At 45.1% G+C, this 16,203-nt stretch overlaps 1 protein-coding gene across 1 annotated transcript; it reads left to right on the top strand.

Annotated features, from left to right (window-relative positions):
- Positions 1–2,157: 2,157 nt before the first annotated feature.
- LOC144984177 (keratin, type I cytoskeletal 19-like) lies at positions 2,158–5,029 on the top strand. The gene is made up of 8 exons (XM_078932194.1): positions 2,158–2,890; positions 3,173–3,255; positions 3,335–3,491; positions 3,566–3,727; positions 3,818–3,943; positions 4,412–4,642; positions 4,730–4,743; positions 4,827–5,029. Exons 1-6 carry the CDS (start codon positions 2,480–2,482, stop codon positions 4,634–4,636), a joined length of 1,164 nt encoding a protein of 387 aa, XP_078788320.1. The 5' UTR covers positions 2,158–2,479; the 3' UTR covers positions 4,637–4,642; positions 4,730–4,743; positions 4,827–5,029.
- Positions 5,030–16,203: the final 11,174 nt, after the last annotated feature.

Here is a 16,203-nt window from a genome sequence, read left to right as displayed (position 1 = left end):
TCCTGCAGCTCACCTCTCCTTCGGGGCACATCAGCATGTCAGCTGAAACAAAGATGATCATCGCTTTGGCAAAAACAGAGCATTCTCTCCACTCTAGCTGCAGGTGAAACTATGACAAACATCCAGAACAGCCTGCCATGAAAACCCCGCTCTGCATCACCTCTGAGAACAGTCACGGAAAAAACATCCCCACTATATGCAGTCTCTGTTTACAACAATAGACGCGCACAGTTGTATGGTTATTATCAGTAAACAAGTCCTTCAAGGGCAACCAAATGTCTTAAAAAATGTGGAAATCCCAGTTTCAGAGTCAACCTTTGGCCACAGTCAGAAACTTTGGAGGGTTTCTACATACTACTTTCCTATAATACATTATGCACATCTTAGATGCATAAAGTACTTGATTGATATTAAACAAGTTCAAAGGTTTAGAACAGGTGTGTCCAAAGTCCGGAAAGATAGTGGTGCCACAGGTTTACGACGTCTTAAAACGTAATTACCAACCACAATTGGGAAATTGTACACCTTGTGGGCCGCATTGGGCCCACATTTAAACATCCAATGGCCCATAGTCTCCTTTCATAAAATCAATGATTTATGGCCCCAGCATTTCCAAAGAACAATCAAAAATTTCTTGACTGTAGTTGAATAAATTACGTTCTACGCCATTGGCAGTAATTTAGGTAAAAGCGTATTTAGATCTATGGTAAATTGTGTACTTTTGCACTTTACTACCTTACTTGAAGGTCTTCACACATTCAAACACTGATGCTGTCTCCACTGCCAAACACTGGCTCCGCCTATCACCACCAGGAGTGATGTGGGGTTTAGTTGCCCAAGGACGCTTCAGCACGTGGGTAAGCAGGGTGGTAGCTGAGCCTGCGATCTGCCGTTTAGAGGTTGACCGCTCTTCTACGTTAGGAAAAGAAAAGTAAGCCATTGCAATAAAACGTTCATTGAATAGTTCACTTGCATTGAATGTCATTGTAATAGTTCAAAGAATGTCAGGCCGAATGGTTGGCCCTCAAACATTTTCGTCTCACCAAATCTGGTCCTCTTTGGTTTATAGACAAAGTGGTCAAATGTGGAGGCTCCTATTGTTGCAGATCCTGGATTTAATATGTTGCTTCCTTAAATGAAAAACCTAAAAACGTAATTGAACGTCGATCCTCTATCTATAACATACAAACAATCACTTGAGAATCCATAAGAAAAATGCAGGAGTCGCTGTGTTCAGAAGAAGACACAGAATCCTATCAACAATGGAAATGTCATCATCTGCTTTATCAATCAATAAAATGCAGTGAATGAACCAAAGAGAAATCTAAATCGATCATGGAATGACTTTTCTTCCTTTGGAGTAGAGGACTTGGGCGGGATTGGACCCACCTCCTCCAGCGTTAAAAGTACAGCAGCATGGATGGAACAGATCTCTGATCCTCGGAGCACAAACCAGATTGTTTTTCTTCTCAAAGTGAGGCCATCGCACAAACAACGGTTTGTCTCCATGCAAGTGTGTGCAGCTTTGGGGGGAGTTGAGCAGCAAACTTTGCTGGCAGCTCCAAAGGAGAATGACTTCACTTCTTCCTGACGAGGCAGCCCTCCCCCCGCAGCCGATGCCAGATGTTTCTGTGCAAAGAACCAGGCTGAGATAAGCTCCACACACTAACACACATCAGGTCAAGACCAACACATGTGAGACGGGATGTTGTGTGATTTCCTGAACAATGAAGGGGGGTGAATGATAATGTGTGGATAACATCACATGTTTGTGGTTCGAGGCTGCAAAGCCTGCAAGTATCCAGTCGGCTATGTGAGCTCTGACCACATACAGACAAAATGATTGAATTTAAACAGAGCTGATAACAAGAATCCATCCTGGCTCCTAAAGAATTCCTGAGAGGGCCTCTGACTGCTCAGACTATCAGAACGCATTTAAACTCAGCTGGACAAACAAAGTGAAATAATACACCTGGGAGGTTTAAACCGTAACTGTGGATATTATCAGGATGAAACATGCCGCTCACACTGACTATTGACTAACGGAGGGGCAACAAAACAATAAATCTACCCTTCCTTTTCTCGCACTGAGCTGCCAAGTGACTGGCATGATCAGGACAATACCTGCAGGTATTTCTGAGCACACGTTACAGTTGCTTGTGCTCACATTCTACAAGGAATCATCAGGGTGCCCATGAAGATTCTCCTCTGATCTGCTCACATTCCTCACCACTTTCCTCACAGGGGTGGAAAATAACCAAATCCCAGAGCTTAAAAGAAAACAAATGACGGTTTTGCACAGCCTGAGCCTTGACTGCAGAAACTTCCTCCTCCTCCCCACGTTCAGAGCCCGCCCCACATTCAAAGCTATTTTAACGGCCGTCCTCCCTCCATCAAACTCCACAGTCCTGCAACAGTCCACAGCTGTGAAACACTCGTCTCCTCGTCTTCTCCTCTGACAAGCAGAAAGTCAGCCGCCATGTACAACAGGAGCATCGCCAGCGGTCCTGGGCTCACCATCACCAGGCAGAGCCGCAGCTACACTTCAAGCGCTGCTCCCCACAAAGCTCACAGCGTGTCCGGTCTCAGCTTCATGGGAGGCTCCCGCATCTCATCTGCCACCGGGCGTACCGTCTCCTCTTCCTTTGGAATGGGTGGAGGGTTTGACCTGTCCAACGCCATGGACCAGAGCTCCGTGCACCTGAACGAAAAGGCCACCATGCAGAACCTGAACGACCGTCTGGCTTCCTACCTGGACAAGGTTCGCAGTCTGGAGGCGGCCAATGCCAAGCTGGAGAAGCAGATCAAAGAGTACTATGAGCAGAAGGGCCCGGCAGCACAGAGGGACTACAGCAACTACTGGGCCATCATCAATGACCTGAAAGACAAGGTATGGTCTGTGCCTCTGCCACCTGCAAATGTTTGCCGTTCCTGTCAATGATTTCCAGACAACACTTTTTTAAAGTGAACATATCTGTGTTTTCTTTGCGGCTGAAAGATTCCACAAATGAACCACAAATATTCAGCATGACAGCTTAACAGGAGGAAGTCAAACGTGCCCTAAGGACACAATTCAGTTGATGTAACAGAAACATCTGAAGTTGTGTAAACAGTCATCAAAGCGTGCCGCTCTGCACATGCCTGACACTAACTAACCCCATCCCCGCTGCAGATCAACGGTGCCACCGTCCAAAATGCCAACATCCTGCTGCAGATCGACAACTCCAAACTGGCTGCTGATGACTTCAAAACCAAGTAAGCACTGATTCAGAGGGCCTTCATGCAGGCTCTAGCGGGCAGTTGTCTAACATCAGGCCTCTTCCTAACTTACCAGGTTTGAGCACGAGCTCATGATGCGACAGTCAGTTGAGGCTGACATCGCTAACCTCCGCCGCCTGCTGGACCAGACCACCTTGACAAAGGCTGACCTGGAAATGCAGATCGAAGGTCTGCAGGATGAGCTGGCCTACCTGAAGAAGAACCACGAGGAGGTCAGTGATGTGACACCTGGTTTTTATAGTCTCTGCAAACAGACACCAATGCTGACGTCCCCTGATGTTTGCAGGAACTGGCAGCCATGCGCTCTCAGCTCACGGGCACAGTCAACGTGGAGGTGGACGCTGCACCTCAGCAGGACCTGAACAAAGTCATGGAGGAGATCCGTGCACAGTATGAGGCCATCACAGACAAACACCGCCGCGACCAAGAAGCCTGGTTCACTGAGAAGGTAACAGGAGTTCCTCTGTCAGCAGGCCAACCTGTCATCACACGTATAATCATACAGACCTCTCACTCTGTCTTCTTTTCTAAATTCTAGTCATCAGCTCTCAGCAAAGAGGTGGCCGTTAGCACAGAAGTAATCCAGACATCCAAGACAGAGATCAATGACCTGAGGCGCACACTCCAGGGCCTGGAGATCGAGCTGCAGTCCCAGCTCAGCATGGTAAAGACAAACGTTTGTTTTAAAATCTTTCCTTATATGACCAAAATCCCCAGATCGCCCAGAACAGAGGGCGAGGAGCGAAGGGGAGGATGGGAAAGAGAGGCAATCCTTAAGGAATGAAGGGAGGATGGAAGGTGGGAGGGAGACACTTTGTTCTGGGAAACATTTCACAGACATCTGCCTGAACTCTGGAAGTCATAAAAAAGCTGGAGGAATGAGAGGCTGTTTCTGGTTGGGGTTTGGGTGCCCAGCTGCAGTCAGTCATTCAGCAGGAGCCTCCCACTGCCATTGTGTCACTGAGGAGGAGAGGCAAAGGGACACTTACCTTCAGAGCCAGCTCTCTTTGTTCTCTTACAAAACAGGAGAAAATGCAAAGCAAACAAACCGAGTGACATACTGCATCCAGGGTGGGGCGCGCTGAGCGCAGCTGCAGGATCAGTGATCCACAGCTTTTCTTTACCCCAACAGAAAGGTGCTCTTGAAAACACGTTGGCAGAGACAGAGGGCCGGTTCAGCGCCATGCTTAGCGGCTACCAGAACACAATCAACATGCTTGAATGCGAACTAGGCCAAGTGCGCGGCAGCATTGAGCACCAGGGCCAGGAGTACAAGATGCTGCTGGACATCAAGACCAGGCTGGAGCAGGAGATCGCAACCTACAGGAGACTGCTGGAGACTGAGGAGGCCAGATAGACAAAGGTGCACACAATCACAAACGTTCAAGTAGAAATACATGATTTGATCCTCTTTGACTCATCTTTGTCATCTCTTCTTCTCTCCTTTTAGATAAATGACTGCAGGTAAGTTGGTTTATTTGAGGAAAAGTTCACAGGAGGAACTTGAAGAATTGTGCTCAACCAGTTTCCTCCCTGCCTCTTAACAGGAGGCTTCAATGACACATTCACAACCACCACTGTGCCCACGTCCAGCCAAGAAGTCCAACATGCAGGCCAGAAACCAGAGGAGACCAAAAGGCTCGTTTTCCCAACATCTGCTGTCATGAGAAGAAGAGCTGATGTGCGGCGCTGTGTGTGTGTTCATGTTTGTGTGATCTGCCAAAGAAAATAAACCTGCTGGTGAAGATAAGACCTGTGTTGTTCTAACTTCACTGTTCTCCCACGACTTCCAATTCTTTTTCCATGACCTCACTTTGTTTGTGTGGTCTCCATGGTAACGTCCTCAGATCGGGAGGCGGGACATGGGGCCGAGGAAATAAATCTTATGAAACAAGGCTGCTTGTCAGGAAAAGCGCGAACAATGGCTGCGAGTGTGGAAAGCATGAGGGTCCAGAGGAAAGGCTGCTCTGAGACAAGCGCTCCAAAGTCAGGGAGAAAGAGAACTTAACCCAGGTGACCAAAAACAGAAAACGACCTCAGTGTTTGTCCATAGAGCCTTTTCAAACAAGACACACCCAAATCTTTGCTCTGGATGGGTTCCAAAAGTCCACATTTGAGTAACTGCGGTCGCCTGGTAACCAAACACTGAAGGACAAAGTGAGGCCAAACACAGCCACGAACAAAGAGGGTCATTATGGAAATTGGTGCGCCGGTGTCTTGCTTCATCTATGAACTCAGTGCCAAATGATCGAAGTGTCACTCGGGGTGGGGCTGCTTATTTGCAGACAACTCCCAGCAATGCTCTGCCAGTGGATCACAATGGTGTGACGATGGTTTGAAGGGCAAACGTTGATTTCCATCCTCACAAGTGTTTGGGACCATTTTAAAGCTGCTCTTCTACAATCCTGAACTGATAACAACATGCAAAGCAGCCCCTGGTCTGTCGGCAGACAGTTGGACAGGACAATTCAAAGCAGAAGCCATAAAGATGTTTAAATATTGGACCTGGAGTTTTAAATTTTAACTAGATCTCTCAGAGATCAAGTTCTGTCTTTTTTAACAGCTTCCTGCTATTAGAAAGTGACATGCTTTCTGTCCACTGAACACCAAGTCCCTGTTATCCAAAGTTTCAGCTGTGACGAAACACTTTGGACTTTTGTGCTACACGAGAATACTCAAAGTTTACACTAAAATACGTTTATGTAATGTAAGAAAGAGCTTTTCAGTGTTTGTTTTGGACTGGTGGCATCAGGGATGGCGGACCCAAAATGCAGAAGATGTGGACTTGTGGAGGGAAACCTCCACAACCAAAGGAACTTCACCAAAACAAAACATTAAAAAACAAAGAACTGAACCTTGACGGGACTGAGCAATAACTGGAATCATAGGATGTATAAAGATGAGAATGTGGAATGCAGTTTAAAAAACCAAAAACAACAAACAACCTACGGCAAGTTTACATAGACTTAATTGAAAAAAAGTGTTGAAGAATAGAGAAGAAAAACTGTCATCACCTTTCTCTGTCATTCACAGCTCTGCATCTACACCATTTGTATTTCTTAAGATTTTCCATCTTGAAAGAAGCAGAAAACTTTAACCCTTGTGCTATCTTAGATGACCCCACCATTGCATTGACATGTTCTCCCTACCATGACAAAGGTGCATAAAGGTGGAAAGATTTCATGTAATCCATGGACACCAGTGAAGATCACAAATCATTGAAGAAAAAAGGTTCAGTTCACTGTCTAGTGGATCTAGATGACCCAACTCCCAACGTTAAAGTGCCTAGGATAGAACAAGGGTTAAAACTGAGGTGATAAAATATTTAAACATTTAATTTAGTTATGACAAACAGACTTAACAAGCAAAGGAGACACACCCATCCCTTTATCCATCCACCCTCCTGAGCCCTGAGTCATGTTTGGACCGTTGACATTAGGTGTTGAGCTTTTGATGAGACTTGTCTGCATTCAAACAACTGTACACATTTATATCAGTCCATTGTATTTTACTTATTTTCTTATTTGGATTTTTAATATTTCCAAATTCTTTACCTTTAAACTTTGAGCCAGAAGCAAAAACATAGAACAATTATTTCATCACTAGGGATTTAATTCACAAACTCACATCTTTCTGCAGGGCGGATGAATGCTGTCACAGGCCTGAGGGATGATAAAATAGAAACAATACAATCCAAAAAACAGAGTTTACATGAAAAAAACTGGGTGTTTGGGCATGTGTGTGTGAGTCAGATGTTTGATAGCTGCTGGTGTGTTGGTTGGATCTTGTGTGTCTGTGTTGAATGGATTGGTGGATTCCTCTGGGACATGGCTGCATCATCCATGCCTTCACTTATCGCCGCTACCTCTTTAGAGATTTCTGTGGCCTGGTTATTATCATTTCTCTGACGGGAATGTCTGAATAACCCTTGTGCTGTCCTATGACCCCACCCTTACATTGGGGTGTTCTCCCTACCATGACAAAGGTGGATAAAGGTGGAGAGGATTTCATGTAACCCATGGACACCAGTGAAGATCACAAATCATTGAAGAAATAAGGTTCAGCGCACTGTCTAGTGGGTCTAGATGACCCAACTCCCAATGTTAAAGTGCCTAGGATAGCACAAGGGTTAAGAGAACATAGACCGAACAAAATCATGTGTTGATAGTGAAGTTATGTGTAGCCTAATAGAATTCTGTGACCTGAGATGCTCAACAACTTCCAACCATGCAGTTTTTCCTCCTTCTTGGTGTACAGTACCCCATTTTTGAACAGAAATATAACTGTTGTTCAACTGTTAGACAACAGTGTGCACAAACTCTTTTGGGAGTTGGTTGTAGAGATCATAAAGTAAATGTAATCTTAAAGTTCCATCTGTTCAGTTTCAAATCTACACCACCACATGGGGAGAAGTCTTCCATCCGTTTTCTTAGTTTGCTATATCCCTTCTGGGGTCGGGGGTTGCTGGAGCCTGTCCCAGCTACTTTTAGGTGAAGGTGGAGTACACCCTGGACAGGTAAATCAGTCCCACACACTCACTTAGGGACACTTTAGAGTAACCAAATAACCTATAAAGTAGGCCTGCACAATATACCGGTAATTTATCATTATCGCAATATCCAGCTCTGCAATATACATATTGCAAAAGACGACGAATATCGCAATAAATCGTAAACCCAAAATGTGTTAAAACAATCTCATGGCAGCTTGAAGCATTTGATAGATCAAATAAATCCCTTTATGCTTTGACCAATCAGATGGACGCCTTCCCATTGTTGACCAATAAGAAGGAGGCCTATTATGTTAGATGTTTGTCACCTATGTCGATGAGGGTCATTTGGAGTATAATTTTTAAACTGTTGCAATGAATTGGGAATGATGTTTTTGGTTATTTTTCTATTTGTTTATATACCGCAAATTATAACCTTATCGCAATATTAATCTCTAATATCGCAAGTTTTCCTCATATCGTGCAGCCCTACTCTAAAGCATATTTTTGGACTGTGGGAGAAAACCCATGCATGCACGGAAGAACATGCAAAACTCCACACAGAAAAGTCCCAGCCAGGATTCAAACCAGGGCCTTTTCGCTGTGAAGCAGGAGTGCTAACCGCTGCACCACCATCCTCCAACACGTTTAAAAGTAAAAACCTGAGCAGAGTGGTCAGTGATGACATGTAGAAATGTTCCTCTGTGGAACCAAGGTGCAGCTTTACTCTAAAAACATTGAGGAGAAGTAAACCACTTTAAAAAAGGTCTAAGCTGCAGAGACACCAGAGGTTTCTGGACCTTTTTTTGTTCAGTGGTACAGTGACCAAGTCTGGATGAGTCATAAGAAACTGTGAAAGGGAAACGCCCAACATGCCAGGAGTGAGCACAAAGGTGCCTTAAGGTGCCAGGTGTTTATTTAAATGTGGGTGAGGTCTGATCCATAAATTCTGGGCGGCTGTGACATTCAGGAGCACAAACGTTCTAACATCTGAAATTACTCTGAAGCACACCCATCTACCTTGAAGACCTGCGTACAGCAATCATAGAGGGTGTGTCCCCCAATGTTTCCATCCACGCTCTTGGGGTCAGGTTACAGTGTGGGTCGGGTCTTGTTGACTTAGTGGGGCCTTTTCATGTGTTTTCTCTCAATAATACAGCAAAACAAAGCCTTGCTTCTTTCTGTGTTTCCACATCTGTCCCAGCACTTCTACCACAGAAGACGGGAGTCCACATTCATGCTGAGAACCTTCCACAGACGAGTCTTCTTAAAAGAAGAGCGGAATGGCTCTGAGAGCTCTGCTTTCTTGGAGATCTACTTTATAGTGGATTTATAATAACAACCTGTCATGTAAAAAATGGATGATTAGTAATTACTGTCACAATAATGAGCATGACAAACATTGCCAAGCTGCCAAAAACCGCGCCTGCGTCTTTTCTCTGTGATTTCCTGTGCAACATGAAGCCTGAGGACACCTCACACGAAGATCATAAGACAGGAAGTAAAGAGGCAATCGCATCTTAGGCGATGACAAAGAAACGCTTCCAGATCCAGTTTGTGCCATCAGATGTTTTTTTTTATTTATGTCAAAGAAATGGAATCTAATTCCATTCCAGTGCTGTGAAAAAGAGACCCCAGAGTGGGTCAGCTCAGCTCAGCTCAGCATGCTCTGCACCGGGGGGTGGGGGGGGTGGGGGACTATCTTTGGGGCTGTGTTGGCGCCCGCCCTCGTTTCCACTTTTACTTGCATATTAGACACCTTGGTTCATCTAGGGCAGGGGTGACAAACAAAATTTCACCGATGGCCACATCAAGGGCCTTGTGGGGATGGTCTGGTGGAGGGGGGCATGGTGAAACAAGGCTAATCTCTCTCCAGCCCGCCCCCCAATTTTAACTTTCACTTTAGACACACCCACTGAATGTTGGCACCACACACACAGCAAACACACTACATACAGAGGGACCCTGGGGTCGGGGGGCTCTGCTGCTTGGCAGCAGTGGGGCCCACCACCCCACTGGAGACGTCCCGTTTTACCTGCAGCACACACACCGCACCCCCATACCACAATACATAGATGGGATCGGGGAGGGGCGGCCGGTCTTCCCCCACCTGGGTCCTCTCAGGGCGGCCTGGCGTGTGGGACCCTATTGACCGGAGCTGTGGCCGGGCATGCGGTGGTGGGGGGTTGGTCGGTTGGAGGGTGTTACTGTGTGGGGCCGGGGCAGTGAGAAGAATGTGTGTGTGTGTTAGAGTGTATGGGTGGGGACAGGCCTGGGGGCTACCTCGCCGGGATGCACTGGGGCACACCCTCCCTCTTGCAGAAGGGAAGGGCATCAGGGGCGGATACGGGAAGGAGGGGTTGATGAACTTGTTGGGTGAGGGGGGCTGTAGAGGGTACTGTGGGGGGTAGGGGTGGAGCTGTGGTTGTGTCATTGGCCTTCGGTGACAAGGCTCCGGCTGGGTGGTGGGTGGTCCTTAGGTTCTGTTGGGTCCTGGCTTCGTTCTTGGCCAGGGTGAGTGGGCGGTCCCCCCCACTCGGGGTTGCGTGGGTCCCGTCACCGGGAAAGCTCTAGACCGGGGGTGTCCCCTTCTCTCCTGGTCGGGCTGGGGAGGAACTGGTTCCCCTCACAATCACATGGTATACTTCGGCAGCGTGCATGCATCTCCACCCCCACGTGCACATGCACACTGTCACACTGCTTCATGTCTGCTTTATCCCTCCTCCGAACCCAAAGTGTATTGATGGACAGTTGTCTTCTGCTTATCTTGGTGTAAGAATTTCACTCTTGGATGTAACATTTGTCTTTCCAGCAGATCTAGAATAAATGTTGCACATCTTAAAATAATCACCCATTCAAAATAGCCACTTGTATCCCCACACTTTCTCCCCCCTTCTCTGTCTATTCTACTCCCCCCCCCCCCCCCCCCCACACACACTCACACCTTTCCCCTCTCCCTCCCATTAAAAAAATTACATACAAAAAAAACGAATTCTGGAGGCAAGAGAACCACAAAATTGCAGTTAAATGTTTAAATCTGTGTATATTTATCGATATATACATATCTATCCATCTATCTATATACACATATACATTCACACACTTAATACATAAATGGAACAAAAAATAAAAACAATAAAAAAATAAAATAAAACAAAAAGTGGTTTATTCAAATGTACACCCTGGTTATCCAAAGATACATAACCCTTTTTTTGTAACAGTGAAACCTGTCCAACACAAAAGGCCTTCAGCTGTTGGACAGAACAAGTTAAAAAGAGAAAAAAAAAAGGTTTATGCCGCTTGAGTGACTCCTAACGGTCATCCTCCTAAGCTGCATGCACATGTATGTGTGTTTGTGCTTGTAGTTTATGTTTATTATTTAGTATTTAATACAAAACATGGCCGTCACTGCTGACTGACATGGCCCATATGGACTTTAGGAGCCACCCGGCCATGCGTCTCCCTGACTCACCAGACGCCACAGAGGCCTGAAGTTTTCCCATGGCGGACGGACGGGTGTCGTCCGCCGCTGGTGTGCACTGTGGATGTGGAACGTGCATTGTGTGTATGCTCTGACTAGACCCATACATTATTCTTTGTGTAACTCTGGTGTTTTAAGATGCTCGCGCTTCATGAGTATTTTAGCAAAGGTATGTTAATCTTTTTGTTTTGAAGACTTCTGTATTCATTAAACTGCTTTCTTAGCTTCCGGTTTGTATTTAGTTTTCTGGTGGCTCTGCTCAGCAGCAAGTTAAGGGAAACCATTACGCCACATAAAGCAACCCCACACCATGATACTGCCACCCCAGGATGGGCTGTCTCAGTCATTGCAGATTATGGTTAAGATGTAAGGTGCAAGTTTGAGGAATCTTTTGAGCCCAAGGTGATCGTTTACAAATGTTCTGGTGGTTAGAATCTTGGAGAAGATGACAGGAACAGAAAAGAAACAAACCCTCCACCTTAACTGAGACATTTCTTGGTGGATTCGAGAAAACACAACAGAAAGTGACCAGACTGCAGAGCATGGCAGGGATGTGTGGAGCTTTAGCTCTCATAATGATGCTCTAATCACACTGGAACAAGTCTGGACGTATGAGAACATCCTGTTTTTGTCTGTGGCATAACTCTGTCATGTCTCATATTCATATTCATTACCTCTCATGTAAGTTTCTCAGAGCACACAAAGGTTTGACTTGAGCTCTTATCGCAGAGAGCCCGGAGACAAAAAGCTCCCCTTACTATTGAACATCTCTGTCAGTAGATGGAAAACATTTCAAAGAAGCTTCATCTCTGATCATTTCAGTCCACAGATGTTCCACAATAATGACATTTCAAGGTTTTACCAGCAGTTTTTATAGGTTCCGCTCTGTTTATTTGGTTCCTCTCATTCTGATTGAAGCATCTTTAACAAACTCATCTGTGTATCTGCAGCTGCTACAGGACGGTGAGGCTCATTGATCTAATAACTTTGTGCAGAAACATTAAAATAATGTGTTTTTTTTTATTCCAATGCTTCATGAAGTTTAATGAAACTCCTGTAAGGGTTTAAACTAATCAGGAGAAAGAAGGTGGGAACAGAGAAACCAGAGCTCTGATAAAGGGAGGAGGTGTGGGAGCAGATAGAAGAGCAAACATAAAATCTGTTTAATTGGACAAATGTGCAGTATTTATGAGAACACACTAAACACAACCGTTGCTAAACCTGTTGCTAACCACTTTTTTCTGCTGTGTTTGAGGAGCGGCCAAAGCCACAAGTTCTCTGTTGAGGCGTGGAAATCCTAATCCCATCAGTCTTTGGTATCTATGGTGAAAAGTTTACTTAAGCACAGGGTGGTGTTTTCTGCACTTTAGCTGCAGGCTGACAGTATCAGCAGGAATGCTGATGTCAGCGGGTCAAACAGGCCATGAAGCAGCTGCAGCAAGAAGAAACATTCTTCACTCAGACGGGGGACTCTATTCTGGTGTGGCTCTGCTCAGCTCACGGGCTGAGAGGAATGCCTAACGTCTTCGCTAATGGTCTCAGGCTCTGACGGGCATCAGACCTCCTTGTGAAAGTTTCAAAGTGAGCTTGACCTGCAACAAGTTGATGCTTTCAGGGGCTGCCAGGCAGAGGAGACGTTTCATCCCATCATTAAAAACACATTTTTGATGCAGGCTGCCTGAATCTGAGTGTATAGAACAGGTAGAACTGGTTCCAAAAGACACGCCCTGGACCCGTTTGCGAGCACAAGGACCAGTGCAGACTTCACTGCAGAACTTCCCATGAACACAAAAGAACCAAAGCTTAAGCAAAGAACCGCACTGATCCCACAGCCTTTCTCTGCCGTTATACATCTAAGGCCCATGTGAAGCTTCAGGGCAGATGGGTTTAAATGTCTGGCGCTCAGTTCAACGCCCTCATGCTCTCAACTCGGAGAAGAACTGTGCAACAGGCTGCTGAAAACCTTCTGGGAGGAAGAGTGAGACGCACTTTACCCCAAAACTGTAAACACATGGGATGACGAGGAATTTCCAAATTCTGTCCACAATAAAATTCAACAAGAGGGCATTCATTGCATAAGTGCTGCAGGAAAACTCACCCTCCTTATGAGGCAATACAGAAGCATGTTCAGGGGGAGGGGGCAGCTCTGCAGCAATTTAACTGAGTGGGCTGTTTGGGTCTGAAAAGTGCAAAACACAAATAATGAGTTGAGTAAAATCTGCAGCATCTCAGGTTACAGAAAAACTGGCATGACTTTGGATGTGGACGTGCACTGCCACCTGCTGCTGCTCCCTGGAACTGCTCGGGGAGGTTTTTACTGCCTCATTGTCTGCCCATTTCGTCCTGCTTTCCCCTCTCAGTATTATCAAGTTTAATCTGCTTCTTTCTGGTCACAATAACTGAGAAACCATGACTCAACAGATCCTAAATATACGTTTCACATATATGAAGGATAATGAACTACTTGTGTCCCATCATTCTCCACAGTGAAGTGCACATCACATCAGACTGCTGACAAACCTCGTTAGGATTAAAACAGTATAAGACAACACTGCCCTCTGGTGGACAAAAGAATAACAATGTTTCTGTTTTATGAAGAACAGAAATCTCAACATTGGTTTAAAAAACAGTCTTTTCACATACAGAAAATACAATTACACAGCTTCAAGGAATTAAGTGAGTGATAAAAACAAACCATGAATTGAAAGGAGAAAATTCTGCGGTTAAATCAGATCCTTCTCACCTTCTGTTGAATCTTTGTGAGCTGTTCTACCGACAGTCCTCTTGTCCGGAATACAGAGTTTATAGATGCAATCCACTCTTTGTTTCCACATTTCATCATCTTCTCTTTTTTATTTAGTTGTTTCCAACAAGAAGCTCAAGATTTTTGTTTTTAGAGGAAACATTTTCCCTGAACTGAATATGTTCAGGGTAAAAACCCTCAGGAAAATGATTTCTGAACATTTCTGACGGAGAACTTCCAGCACTGCGTCAGTCTGAACTTCAGGGCTGCTGCTGAAAGAGTTTGAGTTCTAAAAAGCTGCAAAATGAGGTCAGAGGTTCAGTCTGAATGGATGAGGTGATGAGACTTCTACTCAGTGTGGGTTTGAGTGTTTCTGTCGTCTTTCTGTGTGAATGTCTGTTTGTCGGATTCAAAACTCATATTTTGTTTTTAAAGCACATTGTGCTTCTTTCACATCAAACGGGGTTTTTGATTTGACAAAATCTGGTATGAATGTACGCAAATAATTCCTTTAAACAACCAGACTGTATATTGTCCATCCATCAGTAAAATCTTCTTTTATGTTAACTATTCATAAAAACAGCATTTTTTCTTTCTGCAGTTAAGGTTTTTGTCTTAATCTGTTTCTGAACATTTCCTTCAGATAAATCTTTTTAAGTCAGCCTCATGGTCAGGGTTACATTATCTGTTATTTTGGCTGCACAGCTTTACAGACATATTTTACACTCACCCCCCTGCTCCTTTCCTTAGAGAAACTGATCTATATTTCAGACTCTGGGTTTAAATCTCTCGACAAGAACCCTGAAAACATTGGCATCCACTCATTGATTACTATAAAAACATTTTAAAGACGTAAAGCTGGAGTAAGAACAACAATGGAGGGAAGATTCTGCCTACCAGCAGGAAAAAAGCCCCCAACTAACCTTTGTGATTGTTACACGCCAGTGTAAAATACTTTGGATGTCTCACTTTCAGCTGCAGGTTATGAGAAGCAGAGTGATGTGAAAAATGTTGTTCCCCTTTTGAAAAGCCTCTATGATCTACACCGATTATGGATTTATGGAGTTTTCATCTTTATATCAACAATACTGAGAGGTTGAATTATCTAAACTGATCTAGTTCCAGAAAAAAAAGCATATTCTGAGGAAAAGGTTGACTAACATTAACTCAGCCAGAGCAGCATCAACACACAGGTGCATTATGCAGGTGCATTGTTCTTATTTAGGCCTGCCCTTTCATTCCTGTGTGTGTGAAATCCTTGACTGCATCACACTCTCCACACTATCCACACTATCCATGAGGCAAAAATGCTCGTAAATCCTGACATCAGAGGAAAAGACTCCACCTTTCTGTGTGAAAGAGCATTTTTTTTTTTTTATTACACTGTATTTTATCCCACGAAGGGAAATTCTTTCTCTGCATTTGACCCATCCCCTGGGGGAGCGGTGAGCTGCAGCTGAAACCGCGCTCGGGAGGCAGTAGTGTTAAGGGTCTTGCCTAAGGACCCTCACTGGGTGATGTTAACTGCTCGCCATTGATATGGTAATTGCCCCCAGTACCATTGCTCATTCCCCTCCGGGAATCGAACCCTGGTTTCCTGCATGGTAGCTTCCCACCTTACCAACCGAGCTACCCAGCTACCTCTGTGATCAGGAAGAGACGAGACTTTAAGAGAAATATCAAGGCCAAACTTAAGTCCCTCAGAGAGAATGCTGGCAAACCCTGCAAAGATGTTCTTCACGGGGATGTATCAAAAATGACATCACCACCCTAGCCCTGAAAACAGGAACCTTGCAACAGCTGTGAAGCACAGAGGTGGAAGTGTCATGGATTGAACCTGCTTTGCTTTAGTAAGACTTGATTAGCTTGCCATTGCAGAATTCACCATTAAATCCTCTGTGTTTCAGGGGAGGGGGCTCTAAAAACAGCTGAACAGATCAGAAAATTGAAGCTGGAGGGGAGCTGGAGTCAAAACTTGACAACGACCCAAAACCCAAACGTAAATCATCCAGAGGCGCTAAAAAGTCCTGGACTGACCGAGTCAAATCTATTGAGATGACTCAACCAGAGAGGGCCTGAACCGACATCAAATGTCTCCCAGGTGAAAAGACTCTGCAGTGAAGTGTGTGTTGGGGGGGGGGGGGGGGGGGGGGGGACTCTTCCAATGATGTCAGAGACCTTAAGATGGAAACATTTCACTGTGCCACCTAA

This window comes from Oryzias latipes, chromosome 1 (assembly GCF_053564925.1).
Source record: "Oryzias latipes strain Hd-rR chromosome 1, Olatipes_Hd-rR_3.1".
NCBI classification, from domain to species: Eukaryota; Metazoa; Chordata; class Actinopteri; order Beloniformes; family Adrianichthyidae; genus Oryzias; species Oryzias latipes.
This window is presented reverse-complemented; position numbering and strand designations above follow the sequence as displayed.